The following is a 19,059-nucleotide window of genomic DNA, read 5'->3' as shown; positions in this document are numbered from 1 at the left end:
TTTGTCTGAGGACTTGGCTGATTTTATTTTGATTTTCCCATGATGTCAAGCAAAGAGGCACTGAGTTTGAAGGTAGGCCTTGAAATAGATCCACATGTACACGTCCAATTGACTCAAAGGATGTCAATTAGCCTATCAGAAGCTTCTAAAGCCATGACATCATTTTCTGTAATTTTCCAAGCTGTTTAAAGGCACAATCAACTTAGTGTATGTACATTTCTGACCCAATGGAATTGTGATACAGTGAATTATAAGTGAAATAATCTGTCTGTAAACAATTGTTGGAAAAATTACTTGTGTCATGCACAAAGTAGATGTCCTAACTGACTTGCCAAAACTATAGTTTGTTTACAAGAAATTTGTGGAGTGGTTGAAAAACAAGTTTTAATGACCCAACCTAAGTGTATGTAAACTTCTGACTTCAACTGTATATATTCTCACTTGTGAACTTTTATTTTTTTACCTTTATTTAACTAGGCAAGTCAGTTAAGAGCAAATTCTTATTTTCAATGACAGCCTTGGAACAGTGGGTTAACTGCCTTGTTCAGTGGCAGAATGACAGATATTTACCTGGTTAGCTCGGCGATTTGATCTTGCAAGTCCAACGCTCTAACCACTAGGCTTCCTGCTGCCCATGATACCCAGCATGATACCCATGAATGATACCCAGCATAAGAAACAATGCCTTTTTTTGGGCAACTTTTTCAAATTATTGTCGCACACCTCATGTAGCCTAGCCCATAGGCTTTTATGTTTTATAAGGTTTGTATCACAACTAAAGTGGCCAAATAACTTCTTAAAATTAAGCACATTAATCAGCATAATTGTTAATTTCGGTCACTTTTGATAATGGTGTTCTCCGCTAATGGAACATTTACGCTTATAGCTTACTACTATTGGATATAAGAGCAATGTCAACTCACCAACATTACGACCAGAAATACGGCTTTCCCGAAGCGGATCCTCTGTTTGGCCCACCACCCAGGACAATGGATCGGATCCCAGCAGGCGACCAAAAACGACGTCGTAGAAGAAGGGGCAGATGGAGCGGTCTTCTGGTCAGGCTCCGTAGACGGGCACATCGCGCACTGCTCCTGAGCATACTACTCGGCAATGTCCAGTCTCTTGACAACAAGGTAGACGAAATCCGAGCAAGGGTAGCATTCCAGAGAGACATCCGAGACTGTAACGTTCTTTGTTTCACGGAAATATGGCTCACTCGAGACACGCTATCTGAGTCGGTACAGCCACCTGGTTTCTTCACGCATCGCGCCGACAGAAACAAGCATCTCTCTGGTAGAAGAAGGGTGGGGGTGAATGCCTTATGATTAACGAGACGTGGCATGATCATAACAACATACAGGAACTCAACTCATTTTGTTCACCTGATTTAGAATTCCTCACTATCAAATGCCGACCACATTATCTACCAAGATAATTCTCTTCGATCATAATCACAGCCGTGTATATCCTCCCCCAAGCAGACACATCGACGGCCCTGAAAGAACTTCATTGGACTCTATGTAAACTGGAAAGCACATATCCTGAGGCTGCATTTATTGTAGCCGGGGATTTTAACAAAGCTAATCTGAAAACAAGGCTCCCCAAATTCTATCAGCATACCGGATGTGCTACCAGGGCGAGCAAAACCCTAGACCACTGTTATTCAAACTTCCGCGACGCATATAAGGCCCTCCCCCGCCCTCCCTTTGGAAAAGCTGACCACGACTCCATTTTGTTGCTCCCAGCCTATAGACAGAAGCTAAAACAGGAAGCTCCCGCCCTCAGGTCCGTTCAACGCTGGTCTGACCAATAGGATTCGACGCTTCAAGATTGCTTTGATCACGTGGACTGGGATATGTTCCGCATTGCTGCGAACAACAACATTGACGAATACGCTGACTCGGTGTGCGAGATCATTAACAAGTGCATCGGTGATGTCGTACCAACAGCGTCTATTAAAACATTCCCCAACCAGAAACCATAGATTGATGGCAGCATTCGAGCAAAACTGAACGCGCGAACCACTGCTTTTAATCAGGGCAAAGTGACCGGAAACATGACCGAATATAAACAGTGTAGCTATTCCCTCCGCAAGGCAATCAAACAAGCTAAGCGTCAGTACAGAGACAAAATGGAGTCGCAATTCAACGGCTCAGGCACGAGAGGTATGTGGCAGGGTCTACAGTCAATCACGGACTACAAAAGAAAAATCTGACCCGTCGCGGATCACAATGCCTTGCTCCCAGACAGACTAAACAACTTTTTTTCTCGCTTTGAGGACAATACAGTGCCACTAACATGGCCCACTATCAAAACCTGCGGGCTCTCCTTCACTGCAGCCAACGTGAGTAAAACATTTAAACGTGTTAACCCTCGCAAGGCTGCAGGCCCAGACGGCATCCACGGCCGCATCCTCAGAGCATGCGCAGACCAGCTGGCTGGTGTGTTTACAGACATATTCAATCAATCCTTATCCCAGTCTGCTGTCCCCACATGCTTCAAGAGGGCCACCATTGTTCCTGTTCCCAAGAAAGCTAAGGTAACTGAGCTAAATGACTACGGCCCTGTAGCACTCACTTCCGTCATCATGAAGTGCTTTGAGAGACTAGTCAAGGACCATATCACCTCCACCCTACCTGACACCCTAGACCCACTCCAATTTGCTTACCGACCCAATAGGTCCACAGACGACGCAATTGCCATCACACTGCACACTACCCTAACCCATCTGGACAAGAGGAATACCTATGTAAGAATGTTGTTCATCGATTACAGCTCAGCATTTAACACCATAGTACCCTCCAAACTCGTCATTAAGCTCGAGACCCTGGGTCTCGACCCCGCCCTGTGCAACTGGGTCCTGGACTTCCTGACGGGCCGCCCCCAGGTGGTGAGGGTAGGTAACAACATCTCCACCCCGCTGATCCTCAACACTGGGTCCCCAAAAGGGTGCGTTCTCAGCCCTCTTCTGTACTCCCTGTTCACCCACGACTGCGTGGCCACGCGTCCAACTCAATCATCAAGTTTGCAGATGACACTACAGTGGTAGGCTTGATTACCAACAACGACCAGACGGCCTACAGGGAGGAGGTGAGGGGCCTCGGAGTATGGTGTCAGGAAAATAACCTCGCACTCAATGTCAACAAAACAAAAGAGATGATCGTGGACTTCAGGAAACAGCAGAGGGAGCACCCCCCTATCCACATCAACGGGACAGTAGTGGAGAGGATGGAGAGTTTTAAGTTCCTCAGCGTACACATCACGGACAAACTGAAATGGTCCACCCACACAGACAGCGTGGTGAAGAAGGCGCAGCAGCGCCTCTTCAACCTCAGGAGGCTGAAGAAATTCGGCTTGTCACCAAAAACACTCAAACTTTTACAGATGCACAATCGAGAGCATCCTGTCGGGCTGTATCACCGCCTGGTACGGCAGCTGCTCCGCCCATAACCGGAAGGCTCTCCAGAGGGTAGTGAGGTCTGCACAACGCATCACCGGGTGCAAACTACCTGCCCTCCAGGACACCTACACCACCCGATGTCACAGGAAGGCCAAAAAGATCATCGAGGACAGCAACCACCCGAGCCACTGCCAGTTCACCCCGCTAACATCCAGAAGGCGAGGTCAGTAGAGGTGCATCAAAGCTGGAACCGAGAGACTGAAAAACAACTTCTATCTCAAGGCCATCAGACTGTTAAACAGCCATCACTAACATTGAGTGGCTGCTGCCAACATACTGACTCAACTCAAGCCACTTTAATAATGGGAAATTGATGTAATCAATTTATCACTTGCCACTTTATTATATTTATATTAGATAATGTTTACATAACCTACATTATTCATCTCATATGTATATACTGTACGCCATACCATCTACTGCATCTTGCCATCTTGATGTAATTAGATGTATCACTAGCCACTTTAAACAATGCCACTTTATATAATGTTTTCATAACCTACATTACTCATCTCATATGTATATACTGTACTCTATACCATCTACTGCATCTTGCCATCCTGATGTAAGGTATCACTAGCCACCTTAAACAATGCTGCTTTATATGTTTTCATACCCTAAAATATTCATCTCATATGTATATACTGTACTCCATACCATCTATTACATCTTGCCTATGCCGTTCGGCCATCACACATTTATATATTTTTATGTACATATTCGTATTCATTCCTTTACACTTGTGTGTACAAGGTAGTTGTTGTGGAATTGGTAGATTACTTGTTAGATATTACTGCATAGTCGGAACTAGAAGCACAAGCATTTCGCTACACTTGCATTAACACCTGCTAACCATGTGTATGTGACAAATACATTTGATTTGATTTGACCATGTGTGCATTAATGCACTTATAATGTGAAGAAATAGCCTAATTGTTTATCAACATTTTAAGCTAAACGTTCTGATCTGTTGCGTCAGCCACATTGCGTAAAAAAGTTTTTTTGATGCTAGTGGTTGTATTAATTTGGGATCTATCGCATCCCACAACTGTCCCAGACTATGTTTGGAATATTTATTTATTGCACAGAATATAATAGGATAGACTTTTGTACTATGGGAGGCCGCAGAGTGAAGGAAAAGCAGCCAACAAGTGCTCAGCATATGTGGGAACTCCTTCAAAACTGTTGGAAAAGCATTCCATGTGAAGCTGGTTGAGAGAATGCCAAGAGTGTGCAGAGCTGTCATCAAGGCAAAGGGTGGCTACTTTGAAGAATCTCAAATATAAAATAAAGTATTTTGTTATTTCATAGTTTTGATGTCTTCACTATTATTCTACAATGTATAAAATAGTAAAATTTAAGAAAAATCCTTGAATGAGTAGGTGTGTCCAAACTTTTGACTGGTACTGTATATTTATCCTTTTTGAATTCAGGCTGTAACACAACAAAATGTGGAATAAGTAAAGGGGTACGAATACTTTCTGAAGTCACCGTATATCTCTGAAAAATCTTGGGTCACTACATTTGAGATATAACCTGAGTGGATCCTCATGCTTTTAGAGTACATTGAACTGAAATTTGTTTGTAAGAGTCCAACAGATTCATCATGACTACCTTCCGGGTTCTGGCACCATTGTGCACCTGTCTGCTTTGACTGGATTGTAATTGGCTACCCCGATCCTGTCACTCTGGGGAAAATGACCTGGAAAGACCATGTCAGAGGGGTGCAGTGGGGACACAAAGACACCCTGCAGCCGCTGGCTGAATAATAGATGAATGTGAAGAACGGTGACTGTAGAGAGGTGAACCTTGGTTGAGATCTAAGCAGGGGCCATTGAGTGACAGGCCATTGGGTGAGAGACCATTGGGTGACAGACAACGCCAGTGAGCTGTGAGAGTTGAAGGAAGGCTGCTCAGATTTCAGAGAGAGAGAGAGAGAAAGAGAGAGAGAGAAGTGCTTTGGTTCCTCCTGGCTTGGGTGCTGCTCATCTCACAACTGCCACATACAGTATAAGGGAGGTTGAGGCACCAACTCTACAATGTGCTTGCAGTAGAAAGTTGAAAGGATTCAAAGGATTCAACACATGACCGCGTGTTAGATTTTTTTTTACTGAATATCTAACCCAACACATTAGCCTACAGAGGCAGGATCTTACTTTCATCAGTGGTGTAAAGTACTTAAGTAAAACTACTTTCAAGTACTACTTAAGTTGTGTTTTGGGGTATCTGTACTTTACTATTTGATTTTGGACAACTTTTACTTTTACTTCACTACAATCCTGAAGAAAATAATGTAATTTTTACTCCATACATTTTCCCTGACATCCAAAAGTAGTCATTTAATTTAGAATGCTTAGCAGGACAGGTCAAATCATCCAATTCACGCACTTCTCAAGAGAACATCCCTGGTCATCCCTACTGCCTCTGATCTGACAGACTCACTAAACACAAAGTCATTTTCTATTAAGGTATCTTCAATTCTACTCAAGTATGACAATTAGGTACTTTTTCCACCACTGAATTTGATCACCATGTTGCAGGATAACTTTCCTGCAATGCAGGACATTTTAAACTTGTAGTGTATTTGAGGTTTAAAAAATGGTCATTTCCACTGAGATTTCATACTTGATTTTCAACCCCTACAAAAATGTCCATGAATTATAATCCACATAATAATTCACATTTCCTGTTGCTGCAGGATTATTTTCATGCTGCAGCAAACTGGCTCAAATTAAGATCCTACATTTGTATTGCTCCTTTCCAACTATTGTCCTGTTGCAAATGATCTCAGCATTGAGTGCAGTTAAAAGGATTGTTCATGACAGAGACATACTACAACAGTATATCTTGAAGATAAATGAAAAGAGGGCAAACTAGAGAGGGAGGTAGAGGGATAGAGGTAATGGAAAGAAATAATGCAAGGGAGGAGTAAGCAGATGACAGAGAGAGGGAGGATTCAGCTTGGGTTGGAAAGGTTGAGATTCAGATAGCTCTTTGTAGGAGAGGTACTGTATTGCAACTGGGGCTCCCGGGGAGATCATGTCTCTCCAGCTCCAAATCAGCACATACACAGAGGAGTTCAGCTCACCTGGACGAGGGAAACCAACTCGACCAAGACCAACCTCAGCCCACCGCAGAAATAACCCCCACCCCAGACCGGTAAGAACCAGGACATATAGTAATATACTGGTAACAGCCGGGACAAACCACATAGACAGGTTAAGAGTAATGTAGTGGAGTTGAAGTGGATGCTAATTGCAGTATTAGTGATATTACTCCGACATAACAGAAATATCAACTTGCAGTTGTTGACATAAGCATTAAAAGTTGATGTACCGGTATATTTCACTATATTTTGTGTAATATCTTCTACTTATGAATGCATTCTGTTTATATTATGAATGTTGTGTTATGAAGTCCTTGTGCAGGTTCCCTTCAAATACTCTGATACCCATATTTAATTGCAACTGTCTACATTCTACACACATCTGCCTGGTTAACACTGAGAATGGCACATGCTCGATGTCTGAATTGTATCAGTAGTTTTCTAATTGATTGGATGATGTTTCAGATGACCACAAATCCCCCTGTGGGTTTGCTACTTTTTCCTCTTGCCTCCTTTGTCCCCTATACACTTCCTCTCTTCATTAACCCGGAATGAGGCCTAAATCCTCTTACGCTAATTGGAGGGCCATTGTTTACATACATCTCTACAGGGTGAAAGCTGCATGTCATCTATTATTCAATGCTTCCCTCTCTCCCCTGTTGAGATGGCATGTAAATAGAATCACGAGGAAGCTTTACCTTTCCTACCCATAACATAATGCTTAATGATTGTGTGTATACAGTAACACATAGATACTAGATAGAGTACCGGATGTGTTTTTGGCCCGGGACAGTAGAGACACACAGAACATACACAAAAAGCAAGTGTAACAATTTTCTGTAATGCTTTATTACTTGTTATAGGCATGTATGAGCCTTTAGAATGTCTTATTTAGCCAGAATCATTATGACAGAGAAAAGGAGGGCATGCATGCTTTTGACAAGTCTTACAATGCACTATAACTACATTATTATGCATTATACCTGCAGGCTTCAAGTAAAGTGTTACCAAATCCTCTTCTTACACTACTATTCCCATAATTATCCAGAATGCGTCACCTGAGCCAACTATCCATCTATCTTCAGTGCTCAGAGTCGAGGGACGGGTGTCTTATTTCCTCTCTTTCCCCATCTACCCATACAGGACTTCCTGTTGCCCTGGAAACTGCAGACGAGCCACAGGGCCTCCCGGTCAGTGTTCCAGGGTGCTACTGCTCCTGTAAACAACGGCCGTCCACTTTTCCCTCCTGTCCGGCACTTGTCTTTTCAGCATAACCCAGGTATGACACTCTGTGCTCCATTCTAATCATTGACTTATCATCTCATCTCCCCCTTGTTGTTTGTGTGTGTGTGTGTGTGTGTGTGTGTGTGTGTGTGTGTGTGTGTGTGTGTGTGTGTGTGTGTGTGTGTGTGTGTGTGTGTGCACGTGTGTACATAGTGGTACATTTGTTTTGCATGATCTTATGTGGCTCTTCTTCTACAAGATGGCAAACGTGCATGCTCTCTCAGTGCTGTGGACATAGAGCCGCCACGCATGCCACCCCTCAGCCCATCCAGAACAACACAGCACATGCTGCCACTTGCAGACTGGCTACACAAACCACACATGACTGACCCCTCCATCAGAGACATGCAACTCCAACCACTCCTAAAAAACATACAAAGGTAAAGTATGAGGTCTTCACTCCTTATGTCTTTTAGTTTTTTTATCCAAATCAGTCACCCAGTGCATGTATTATTAGAATGATGCAGTGTATACTGCCACAGACCTGAAATATGTTGCTCTGATTGAAATTGAAATCAAGATTGTGATCTCTCTGTTCTTTTCTGGGATTTATTCCAATGGAGATTATTATAATACTTGCGATTAATATGACTTGATGTTGATTACAGCAACATGGATTCCTCCAAGTTATTACAACAGAGGCCAGCTTGCTACCTGACTGATGTCCAGTGTTACCGGGGTGACCATCCACACTCATCACAGGGACTGAGGTGAGAGTGACCTTTGAACCCTGACCTCCTGAGGCAAGTTCAAGCTCATTTCAACTTTTTACACATGTAAAAAAAGATGGACAAATTACAAATGTCAACATATGAGCCCCATAGAAAAACCATAGTCTCAATCCATTTTTGACGGATACAAAATATCTGTTTAGCTGTTACCCATTTGAATACCATACTGTAAACACTTAACTCATTTGAAAGGGCATATCCAATTTATATACATTAGTTTGTTGGGAAATTCAAATTCAAATTCATTGTTTCTGACAGGAGAAACTCAGGCATTGAACATCAGAATGGACTTCAAAATGGCAGCCTCCCAGGCGTTAGGCACCTCCTACCACAGGCTCACTACCGGAAGTCTCGCTCCAATACTACACTGGATTCATGGTACAGTACATGCTCTTACATCTCAGTACATGTTCTCAGTTACACATTGTTTTGAATAGCCCACTACAGACTATATAAAGATATTGAACTATCCACAGTTTCAAGTGTGAAGTGCAACACACAATACTGTAGCCAAATTTACAGTCGGGTTATATAGTGAATGTAGTTCCATGCCATCAGTGGTGTAAACTAAAAAATACTTGAAAGTACTACTTAGGTAGTTTTTTGGGGGGTATCTGTACTTTACTATTTATATTTTTGACAACTTTTACTTTTACTTTACTACATTCCTAAAGAAAATAATGTACTTTTCACTCCATACGTTTTCCCTGACACCCACAAGTATTTGGTACATTTTGAAAGCTTAGCAGGACAGGAAAATTGTTAGATTCACGCCCTTATCAAAATAACATCCCTGGTCATCCCTACTGCCTTTGATCTAGCGGAATCACTAAACACACATGCTTAACTTGTGTCCCTGGCTATCGATAAATAAATAAAAACAAGATAATGGTGCAGTTCGGCTTGCATAATATAAGGAATTTGTAATTGTTTATACTTTTACTTTTGATACTTAAGTATATTTAAAACCTAATACTTTTAGACTATTACTCAAGTAGTATTTTACTAGGTGACTTTCACTTGAGTAATTTTCTATTAAGGTATCTTTACTTTTACTCAAGCATGACATTTGGGTGCTTTTTCCACCACTGCATGCCATTGCAGCTACAGTCGACACATATTATATCAAATGTAAAGTTTGTTTTTATGTTACAGTGGTGGATACAGCTGTTTCAACGTGGTGAAACCTTACCAGGCTGGATACTACATCATTCATCCAGAATTTGTGTCTGAGTGCCTATGCTGAAAGTTTAACCACATGTTCAATAAACTGTACTGGATTTATCAGAGATCTTCTGCAGTGTTTTGATCTTGACAGCTGATTAATTTAATGCATTATTTATAACTCATTTATAATGTAAAGTAACAATGTAAAGTAATATTACCTGAAATTCAAGTTTTAAAATGGAAATAAAGGAAGCATATATCAACACTGTCAGCTTGTAACTTTTTTGCAGCTTAGTCTGATTTCGCTGTGCTGTTCTACCACCAAGTGGAAAACTGATAGTATTGCATGAGTGAGTTCATACCAAGAGAATACAGACGGGTTTTAGCTATTGTTCTCTTTCTTGTGTCTGGTCTTCACAAGAGAAGGTCACGGTTGTTTTATACGGGTATCTTTCATTTATTTGGTGTGGACTCCGGCCAAACAGTAGGCTGCGTGGATAAACTGTGAATTCGTAAACCTCTGTCGGAACAATTGTTCCTTCATGATCTAGCCAGGTCATTACATTGGTGTCAGAAGTAAAAACGCTTGAGGGAGACCGCTAGAATGATGGCGGCTGAAGCGGGCATGAGTGCTTCGTCGACTGTGCTTCGCGTGGATTCTGATGGACGGACCGAAGGGGTGACGTAGACGCTGCGGACGTGGAATCTGGGGCTCAGGATGTAAACAAACATGGCCGCGCCCAGTTCCAGATTGTGTTCATATCTGCTAAGACTCCGAAGTACTCCGGTAAGGCGGATTGGGAAGCTTTTCATGCTCAGTTTGAACTGTTAGCTCATTTTGGAGGGTGGTAGAATGAAGATATGGCACTGCAGTTGGCTTTGTGCCTCACAGATGATGCTTTGTCCTGTTTGATATTGATTAGCCCCGGGGACAGACTTCATTATGGTGCTTTAGTTTGAGCACTGAGGTGGTGCTTTGGACAGTGTGTACATCCCGGGCTGCTGCACTCTGAACTGAGTAACAGCCGGGAGAGCCACTACGGGTGCTAGCTAATGACATTGAGAGCCTCTCTCGGCGAGCATATGCTCACATGCCCCCCTCTGTGCAGAGCGAGCTCGCTCTCTCTTACGGAGCTGCGCATACAGACCCAGCTGGCTCATCCTGAGTCATTGCAGATAGCCTTGGAGATGGATTTGGAGAGGGAGCTCGTGTGGGCTGGGGCTTCAGCTGGGGCTTCGGTGGGGGTGCAGGGAGACAGACCCACTGTGCAGGCTGGGGGGCAGAGCAGCCCAGAGCTGAAATGACTGAACTCATTCGTGCTGAGTCGCTACAGGCGGCAGGAAACCAGATGGCCTGGTGTGGCCAGCCAGGCCATCTGCGCCGGGATTGCCCCATGTCCCCCAGAGCTCAGGTAAACGGCTCGGGGTCCGCATAGATGGGGCAGTGCGGAACCCTGGCTCTCTTTCCCAACCACCATCATCTTTAGGCCATCTTTAGGAGGAGCCCACCGACGGGGGCAAGCGGATGGAGCCTGTTGTTGTGGTGGGCCGGACCTGTGTTGGGGACTTTTGTCATGTCCCTGTCACTGTGGAGGGGGTGCCCTGCTCTGCCCTGGTGGACACTAGGTCTCCAGTAACCCTGGTGAGCCCAGATATTGTGCCAGGTTGGACTCAGTTTGAGCCCACAACTGTGCAGCGCCGCACAGTCACAGGTGAGCTGGCACCCATGGAAGGGAAAGGAATAATGATTCTGACAGTAGGGGGCAGTACTGTCCATCATCCTGTGTGGGTGTTGACTGTGCAGGACCCTTGTATCCTGGGGTTGGACTTTCTTAGGAGCACAGGCTGCCAGTTAGACCTAAAGGGGGTCACACTGAGCTTCCAGGGAGGGCCGGCTGTCACCATGGCCAACCACTTTACTCCAACCGTTAAAGCAGCAGAGACTCATGGCTGCCCCTGACTTTCCCCCAGCCCCTTGTCACCTAAGGCTGTGTGTTACATTCCCCCAGCTACCTCCATGACACATCCCTCCGTGAGCCCGGGCTGTGCCCTCCCCAGCTACCCCAGATGGGAGAGGAGAGGACACTGTCTGCAATGAGGGAGATAGGGGGGAGGAACTGTGTTGGTCTTGACCCTGAGCAGCAGGAACGGTTGTTGCAGTTGCTGTTTGAATTCAGAGGCAGCTTTGCGCTGAGTGAGGAAAAGGTGGGGTAGACTCATCTGGTGGAGCATGAGATCGACACAGGTGATGCTCGGCCCATCAAGATGCATCCCGCCATATCCTGCTGGCACTCCAGGAGGCGGCAGACAAGCCTGTGTTGGAGAAGCAGAGGGCAGACTTCATCGAACCCTCAGAAAGCCCCTGGGCAGCGAGCTGGGGTTCTGTGCGGACTACAGACGGCTGAATAAGGTAACCAGGAAGGACTGATACCCCATACCACGTATCGATGAGTCGCTGGACCTGGTTAGGGGGTCCTCCTCACTAGACCTCCGCAGTGACTACTGGCAGGTGCCCCTCTCCCCAGAGGCCAGAGCCAAAACTGTGTTCTCCACTAACAGAGGACACTGTCATTTCAAGGTCCTGTGCTTCGGCCTGTGCAACGCTCAAGCTACTTTTGAGCGTTTGATGGACAGGGTGCTGGATGGTATAGCTCGACGTCATCCTGGCCCATGGCATCTCCTTCCAGTCAGCCCTGGGAGCACTACGGCATGTGCTGGAGAGGGTGGCTGCCGCAGGCCTGAAGCTCCACCCCGAGAAGTGCCAATTCATGAGGAGAGAGGTGTCCTTCTTGGGCCACCGAGTGGGAAAGGAGGGTATCAGCACCATGGAGGACAAGGTGGGGGCTGTCCGAGACTGGCCCACCCCCACGACCAGCATCAGCTGAAGAGCTTCCTGGAACTGGCCTCGTACTATAGGAGGTTTGTACGGGGCTTCTCAAGCATCGCTGCTCCACTGAACCGCCTGCTGCCGAATGACAAGTCCTTCACTTGGACAGTGGCGTGCAAGGAGGCCTTCAACACCCTCAAACATGCACTGATCGAGGCCCCTGTGCTTGCCCCCCCTTGACCTCACCTTGCCCTTTATCCTGGACACAGACGCTAGCAATGTGGGCATGGGTAGGGTGCTGGCCCAGGTGGGGCCAGAGGGGGAGAGAGTGGTGGCTTACTTCAGCAAAACATTCAACAAACATGAGCGCCGCTACTGTGTCACCTGGCGGGAGCTCCTGGCTGTTGTGGCTTCCATCAAACACTTCAAGTATTACCTGGGTGGCCTGCCCTTTACTGTAAGGACTGACCTCTCTGCTCTTCAGTGGCTCATGTCTTTCAGAGAGCCAGATGGGCAGGTTGCACGCTGGTTGCAGGAGCTTCAGTCGTGTGACTTCACAGTGGTGCACAGGGCAGCGGCACGCCACACCAACGCCGACGCCATGTCCCGTCGGCCCTGTACTGCAGATGGCTGCCGCCACTGTGAGCCGAGAGAGAGCTGTGAGAGAAGGCTGTGTGTGGAGGAGGGGGTGTCGGGTGAGCGTGCCTGTCTGTTGTGAGCTGCAGACTGTTGACGTGGATGAATGAGGGCAAAAGTAGGGACGGGACACAGACCTACAGCCAGCGCTTCAGTGCTTAGTGGCGCAGCTGAGGCCACTGTGGGAAGAGGTGGCAGCGCTCTCACTAGCGACCAAAGAGTTGAGGTCAAAGTTTGAGAGACTGCAGCTGGCTGATGGCATGCTACAGCAGGCATGGAAGGAGTCAGCTATGGGAGAGGAGAGGTGGCAGGTGGTGGTCCCAAAAGCATTGCGGGAGGCTGTACTCCAGAGCACTCATGGGGGGGGGAGGTTGGGGACTGGACACTTTGGGGTCACAAAAAAATAAACGGCGGCCCATCAGGGCTTTTACTGGGGGCAGCACAAGAGGGATGTGGAGGACTTTTTCCGCTGCTGTGACAACTGCACAGCGAGAAAAGGCCCTCCAGGCCGCTCTCATGCTCAGCTCCAACAGTTCCCAGTTGGGGCTCCCATTGAGAGGGTGGGAGTGGATGTAGTTTGGCCTTTCCCCACCACAGACAGTGGAAACCGTTGGGTGCTCACGGCCATGGACTATTACTAGCCCTATGCTCTGCCTGACGGCCTGGCAGCGGGGATGTTCAGCAGGTTTGGAGCTGCGGAGTCCATCCACAGCGACAAAGGCAGAAAGTTTGAGTCCCATGTGTTTGCCACCATGTGTGAGAGGCTGGGTATGCACCCGCACTACTCCTCTCTATCCTCAAAGTGATGACCTTGTGGAGCACTTCAACAAAATGCTTGGACAGCAGCTGGCCATCATCTCTGCCAAACACCAGCATGACTGGGACAAGCACCTGTCTATGGTCCTCATGGCATGCAGCTCCGCTGTCCAAGACTCCACCTCCTGCACGCCTGCCCTTCTCATGTTGGGGAGGCCCCTGGATAGCCCTCCTGTTCCCCTGGGGCCGGAGTATTCCCGGAGATTCAGGACCGCCTGGAGACAGTCCACACCTTCACCAGAGAGCAGCTGGTGAATGCAGGCATGAGGCAGAAGAGGAACTATGACGTGTACACCCGGGGAAGGCACTTTGTGGCTGGGGAGCTGGTCTGGGTCTACAGACCTCTGAGAAAGAAATGCAGATGCCCCAAGTTGGACAGCCACTGGGTGGGGCCCTGCAGCATCCTGGAGAGGGTATGGGAGGTTGTTTACCGGGTGCAGCTTTCTCCCAGGGGGAAAAAGGTGGCACTGCACCGGGACAGGTTAGAGGGGCCTCTTCTCCCCAAACCCCAGGGACCCCCACAATTCCCCTCTCTGGCAATGACTTCCCCAGGCGCCGCAGACAAGGCTCCAGACAGCCCACTCCCCCAGTCTCCCTCCCTGTGTCACTTCATGATTCCCCGGAGCTACAGATTGTATTCCCTGTTCCCTCATCCTTGTCCCCCATGTCCCTGCCTTCATCCCCTGGGCCCCAGAGGGGCAGCCCCCTGACACATACTAAACCCCCTGTTTCACATCTGGAAACTCTGCGACCATCATGGCCACGCAGGCAAAGGAGACCTCTGGGTCGGTTCAGAGACTTTGTTTGTTCCCTCGGCGACGAGGGACTTTGTGGCGGGGGGGCAACTACAGTATTGTCTGATTTTAGTAACAGAGGAAGCATAGTTATTTGGATAATCGTAACCAGGTTTCCATCCAACCATTTCATACGCATCAATTACCTAACATGCTGACCAGACCGCTCACGTGAGCATGTTGATATTGTCCACCAACACCAGGCACGATCAGGGCTGCATTCCAAACACTTAAAAGACACACCCTATCCCATCAGTCCTCAAATTAAGTGGACACTTCTGAGGACATATCATGAGATCTGACAAGTATACACTTGCAGGGCAGCTTCATTAAATAGTACCCGCAAAACACCAGTCTCAACATCAACAGTGAAGAGGCGACTCCGGAATGCTGGCCTTCTAGACAGAGTTCCTTTGTCCAGTGTCTGTGTTCTTTTGCCCCTCTTAATCTTTTATTGGCCAGTCTGAAATATGGCTTTATCTTTGCAACTTTGTTAGAAGGCCAGCATCCGGGAGTCGCCTCTTCACTGTTGACGTTCAGACTGGTGTTTTGTGGGTACTATTTAGTGAAGCTGCCAGTTGAGGACTTGAGGGATCTGTTTCTCAAACTAGACACTCTAATGTACTTGTCCTCTTGCTGGGTTGTGAAACCTCTTTCTATTCCTCTTTCTATTCTGGTTAGAGACAGTTTGCGCTGTTCTGTGAAGGGAGTAGTACACAGCGTTGTACGAGATCTTCAGTTTCTTGGCAATTTCTTGCATGGAATAGCCTTCATTTCTCAGAACAAGAATAGACTGACGAGTTTCAGAAGAAAGTCTTTTTTTTCTGGCCATTTTGAGCCTGTAATCGAACCGACAAATGCTGTGTAACGAGTGCGCTGAGAGTCGGGAAGCAAGTTCAGGGAGTGAGTGCTTTAATAAATAAAAGAAACAATAAACATGAAACACAAACACACCGACATGAAAACAGAGTCAATAACACCTGAGGAAAGAACCAAGGGGATTGACAGATATAGGGATGACAATCAAGGAGGTGATGGAGTCCATGTGAGTGTCATCAGGCGCAGGTGTGCGAGACGATGGTGACTGGTATGCGGGATAATCAGTAGCCTGATGACCTAGAGGCCGGAGAGGGAGTATCCGTGACAGTACACCCTCCCCAGCGCACGGCTCCAGCCACAGGACACCGTCAAAGGGGACAAACCTGGGGATCAGGAGCGGACCGGTCACCCCTGCTGATGCACGAGAATCTGTCACGCCAGCTGGGGCGCGGGAACCTGACAGATCAGAAGAAGCAGGGGAGCCTGCCGATCCGGCGGAGGCATTAAAGCCCGACGAGCCGGCTGAGGCAAGGAAGCCTGGTGATCTGGTTGAGGCATGAGAGCCTGTAGCAGTTCCTGGACCCAACGTCGTTACTCTGACACAAAATAATAAATTAAAAAAACACTCCCTGATGCTTCCCTTAGGTGAGGTGTTATTCTGTAATGAGTGCGCTGAGAGTCGGGAATCATGTTCAGGGAGTGAGTGTTTTAATAAATATAAGCAACAATAAACACGAACCACAAACAACGCACCGACATGAAAACAGAGTCAATAACACCTGAGGAAAGAACCAAGGGGAGTGACAGATATAGGGATGAAAATCAAGGAGGTGATGGAGTCCATGTGAGTGTCATCAGGCGCAGGTGAGCGAGACGATGGTGACAGGTGCAGGATAATCAGCAGCCTGATGACCTAGAGGCCGTAGAGGGAGTATACGTGACATGCTGATGCTCCAGATCCTCAACTAGTCTAAAGAAGGCCAGTTGTATTGCTTCTTTAATTAGCACACCAGTTTTCAGTTGTGCTAACGTAATTGCAAAAGGGTTTTCCAATGATCAATTAGCCTTTTAAAATGATAAAGTGAGTGATGTTTAAAAACAACAACATGTATTTCACCTTTATTTGACCAGGTAGGCCAGTTGAGAACAAGTTCTCATTTACAACTGCGACCTGGGCAAGATAAAGCAAAGCAGTGCGACAAAAAACAACAACACAGAGTTACACGTGGGATAAACAAAATTATAGTCAATAACACAATAGAAAAATCTATATACAGTGTTCCTATTGTTGCTGATAATGGGCCTCTGTACGCCTATGTAGATATTCCATAAAAAATCTGCCGTTTCCAGCTGTCACGACTTCTGCCGAAGTCGATGCCCCTCCTTGTTCGGGCGGTGCTCGGCGGTCGACCTCACCGGTCTTCTAGCCATCATTGATCCATTTTTCATTTTCCCTTGGTTTTGTCTTGTCTTCCTACACACCTGGTTCCAATCCCATTCATTACATGTTGTGTATTTAACCTTCTGTTTCCCCTCATGTCCTTGTCGGAGATTGTTTGTTGTCATGTGCTCGTGTTTTTGGATTGGTGCGCGACGGGTTATTGTACCCATGTTTATTTTATTATGTACTTTGGTTTTGGAGTTTGTTTTTTCTTTATTAAACTACTCCAGTTACACCAAGTTTGTTTCTCCTGCGCCTGACTTCCCTGCCACCTACACACACGACGTGACACCAGCTACAATAGCCTATTACAACATTAACAATGTCTACACTGTATTTCTGATCAATTTGATGTTATTTTAATGGACAAAAAAATTAGCTTTTCTTTAAAAAACAAGGATATTTCTAAGCGACCCCAAACTTTTGAACGGTAGTGTAAGTATTCACACCCTTGAGTCAATACTTTGTAGAAGGAACTTTGGCAACGATTACAGCTGTTACTCTTTCTGGTCTCTATAAGCTTTCCACACCTGGATTGTGCAACATTTGCCCATTATTCTATTCAAAATTCTTCAAGCTCTGTCAAATTGGATTTTGATCATTGCTAAACAACCATTGTCAGGTCTTGTCTAGATTTTCAAGTAGTTTTATGTCAAAACGGTACCTCGGCCACTCAGGAACATTCATTGTCTTCTTGGTAAGTAACTCGTGTAGATTTGGCCTTGTGTTTTTGGTTATTGTCCTGCTGAAATGTGAATTAATCTCCTAGTGTCTAGTGGAAAGCAGATTGAAGTAGGTTTTCTTCTAGGATTTTGACTGTGCTTAGCTCCATTCCATAAATGTTTTATCCAGAAAAACTCCCCAGTCCTTAACGATTACAAGCATACCCATAATATGATACAGCTACTACTATGCTTGAAAATATGGAGAGTGGTACTCAGTAATGTGTTGTATTGGGTTTTCCTGAAACATATCACTTTCTATTCAGAACAAAATGACAATTGCTTTGCCGCATTCTTTGTAGTATTACTTTAGTGCCTTGTTGCAAACAGGATGCTTGTTTTAGAATATTTGTATTCTGTACAGACTTCTTTCTTTTCACTCTGTCAATGTTGGTGATCCAGCCTCAGTTTGCTCCTATCACAGCTATTAAACTCTGTAACTGTTTTAAAGTCCCCATTGGCCTCATGGTGAAATTCCTGAGCTGTTTCCTTCCTCTCCGGCAACTGAGTTAGGAAAGACGCCTCTATCTTTGTAGTAACTAGGTGTATTGACACACCATCCAAAGTTTAATTAATAACGTCATCATGCTCAAAGGGATATTCATTGTCTGCCTTTTTTTACCCATCTACCAATAGGAGCTCTTTGCGAGTCATTGGAAAACCTTCCTGGTCTTTGTGGTTGAGTCTGTGTTTGAAATTCAATGCTCTACTGGGGGACCTTATAGAGAATTATATCTGTGGGGTACAGAGATGAGGTAGTCGTTAAAAAATCTTGTTAAACACACTTATTGCACACAGAGTGAGGCAGTGGTCTAAGGCACTGCATCTCAGTGCTAGAGGCGTCACTACAGATAGTCTGGTTCGAATCCATGGTTCTATCACAACCGGCCTTATTCGGGAGTCCCTTTGGGCAGCGCCCAACGTATTCCGGGTTTGGCCGGTGTAGGCCGTCATTGTAAATAAGAATTTGTTCTTAAATCAATGTCCTCCAAATCAAGGTTTCACAATTAATGGCATCCTTAAAGATGATTGTAAATAACATCTACCAAAATTAAACCAGGAATTAAATGCCACTTATTTAAGTTTATATAAGTCTTAACTTCTCATAGATGGTGGCAGTATTGAGTAGCTTGGATGACTGACGTGCCCAGAGTAAACTGCCTGCTACTCACTCCCAGAAACTAAGATATGCATAGTATTAGTAGATTTGGATAGAAAACACTCTGAAGTTTCTAAAACTGTTTGAATGATGT

At 45.8% G+C, this 19,059-nt stretch overlaps 1 protein-coding gene across 1 annotated transcript; it reads left to right on the top strand.

Moving 5' to 3' along the window:
* Positions 1–6,444: 6,444 nt before the first annotated feature.
* On the top strand, positions 6,445–9,999 carry LOC106565506 (uncharacterized). Its single transcript, XM_014132724.2, has 6 exons — positions 6,445–6,622; positions 7,713–7,848; positions 8,053–8,233; positions 8,462–8,563; positions 8,843–8,962; positions 9,740–9,999. Exons 1-6 carry the CDS (start codon positions 6,503–6,505, stop codon positions 9,828–9,830), a joined length of 750 nt encoding a protein of 249 aa, XP_013988199.2. The 5' UTR covers positions 6,445–6,502; the 3' UTR covers positions 9,831–9,999.
* Positions 10,000–19,059: the final 9,060 nt, after the last annotated feature.

This window comes from Salmo salar, chromosome ssa12, assembly GCF_905237065.1.
Source record: "Salmo salar chromosome ssa12, Ssal_v3.1, whole genome shotgun sequence".
Classification (NCBI taxonomy): domain Eukaryota; kingdom Metazoa; phylum Chordata; class Actinopteri; order Salmoniformes; family Salmonidae; genus Salmo; species Salmo salar.
The sequence above is the reverse complement of the archived record's forward strand: the minus strand, read 5'-3'. Positions and strand labels throughout refer to the sequence as shown.

Coding starts and splice junctions, on each gene's coding strand:
- LOC106565506 (XM_014132724.2), top strand. CDS start 6,503: ATGTCTCTCCAGCTCCAAATCAGCACATACACAGAGGAGTTCAGCTCA. Junction 7,849..8,052: donor GTCTTTTCAGCATAACCCAG/GTATGACACTCT, acceptor TTCTTCTACAAG/ATGGCAAACGTGCATGCTCT. Junction 8,564..8,842: donor CACTCATCACAGGGACTGAG/GTGAGAGTGACC, acceptor TGTTTCTGACAG/GAGAAACTCAGGCATTGAAC.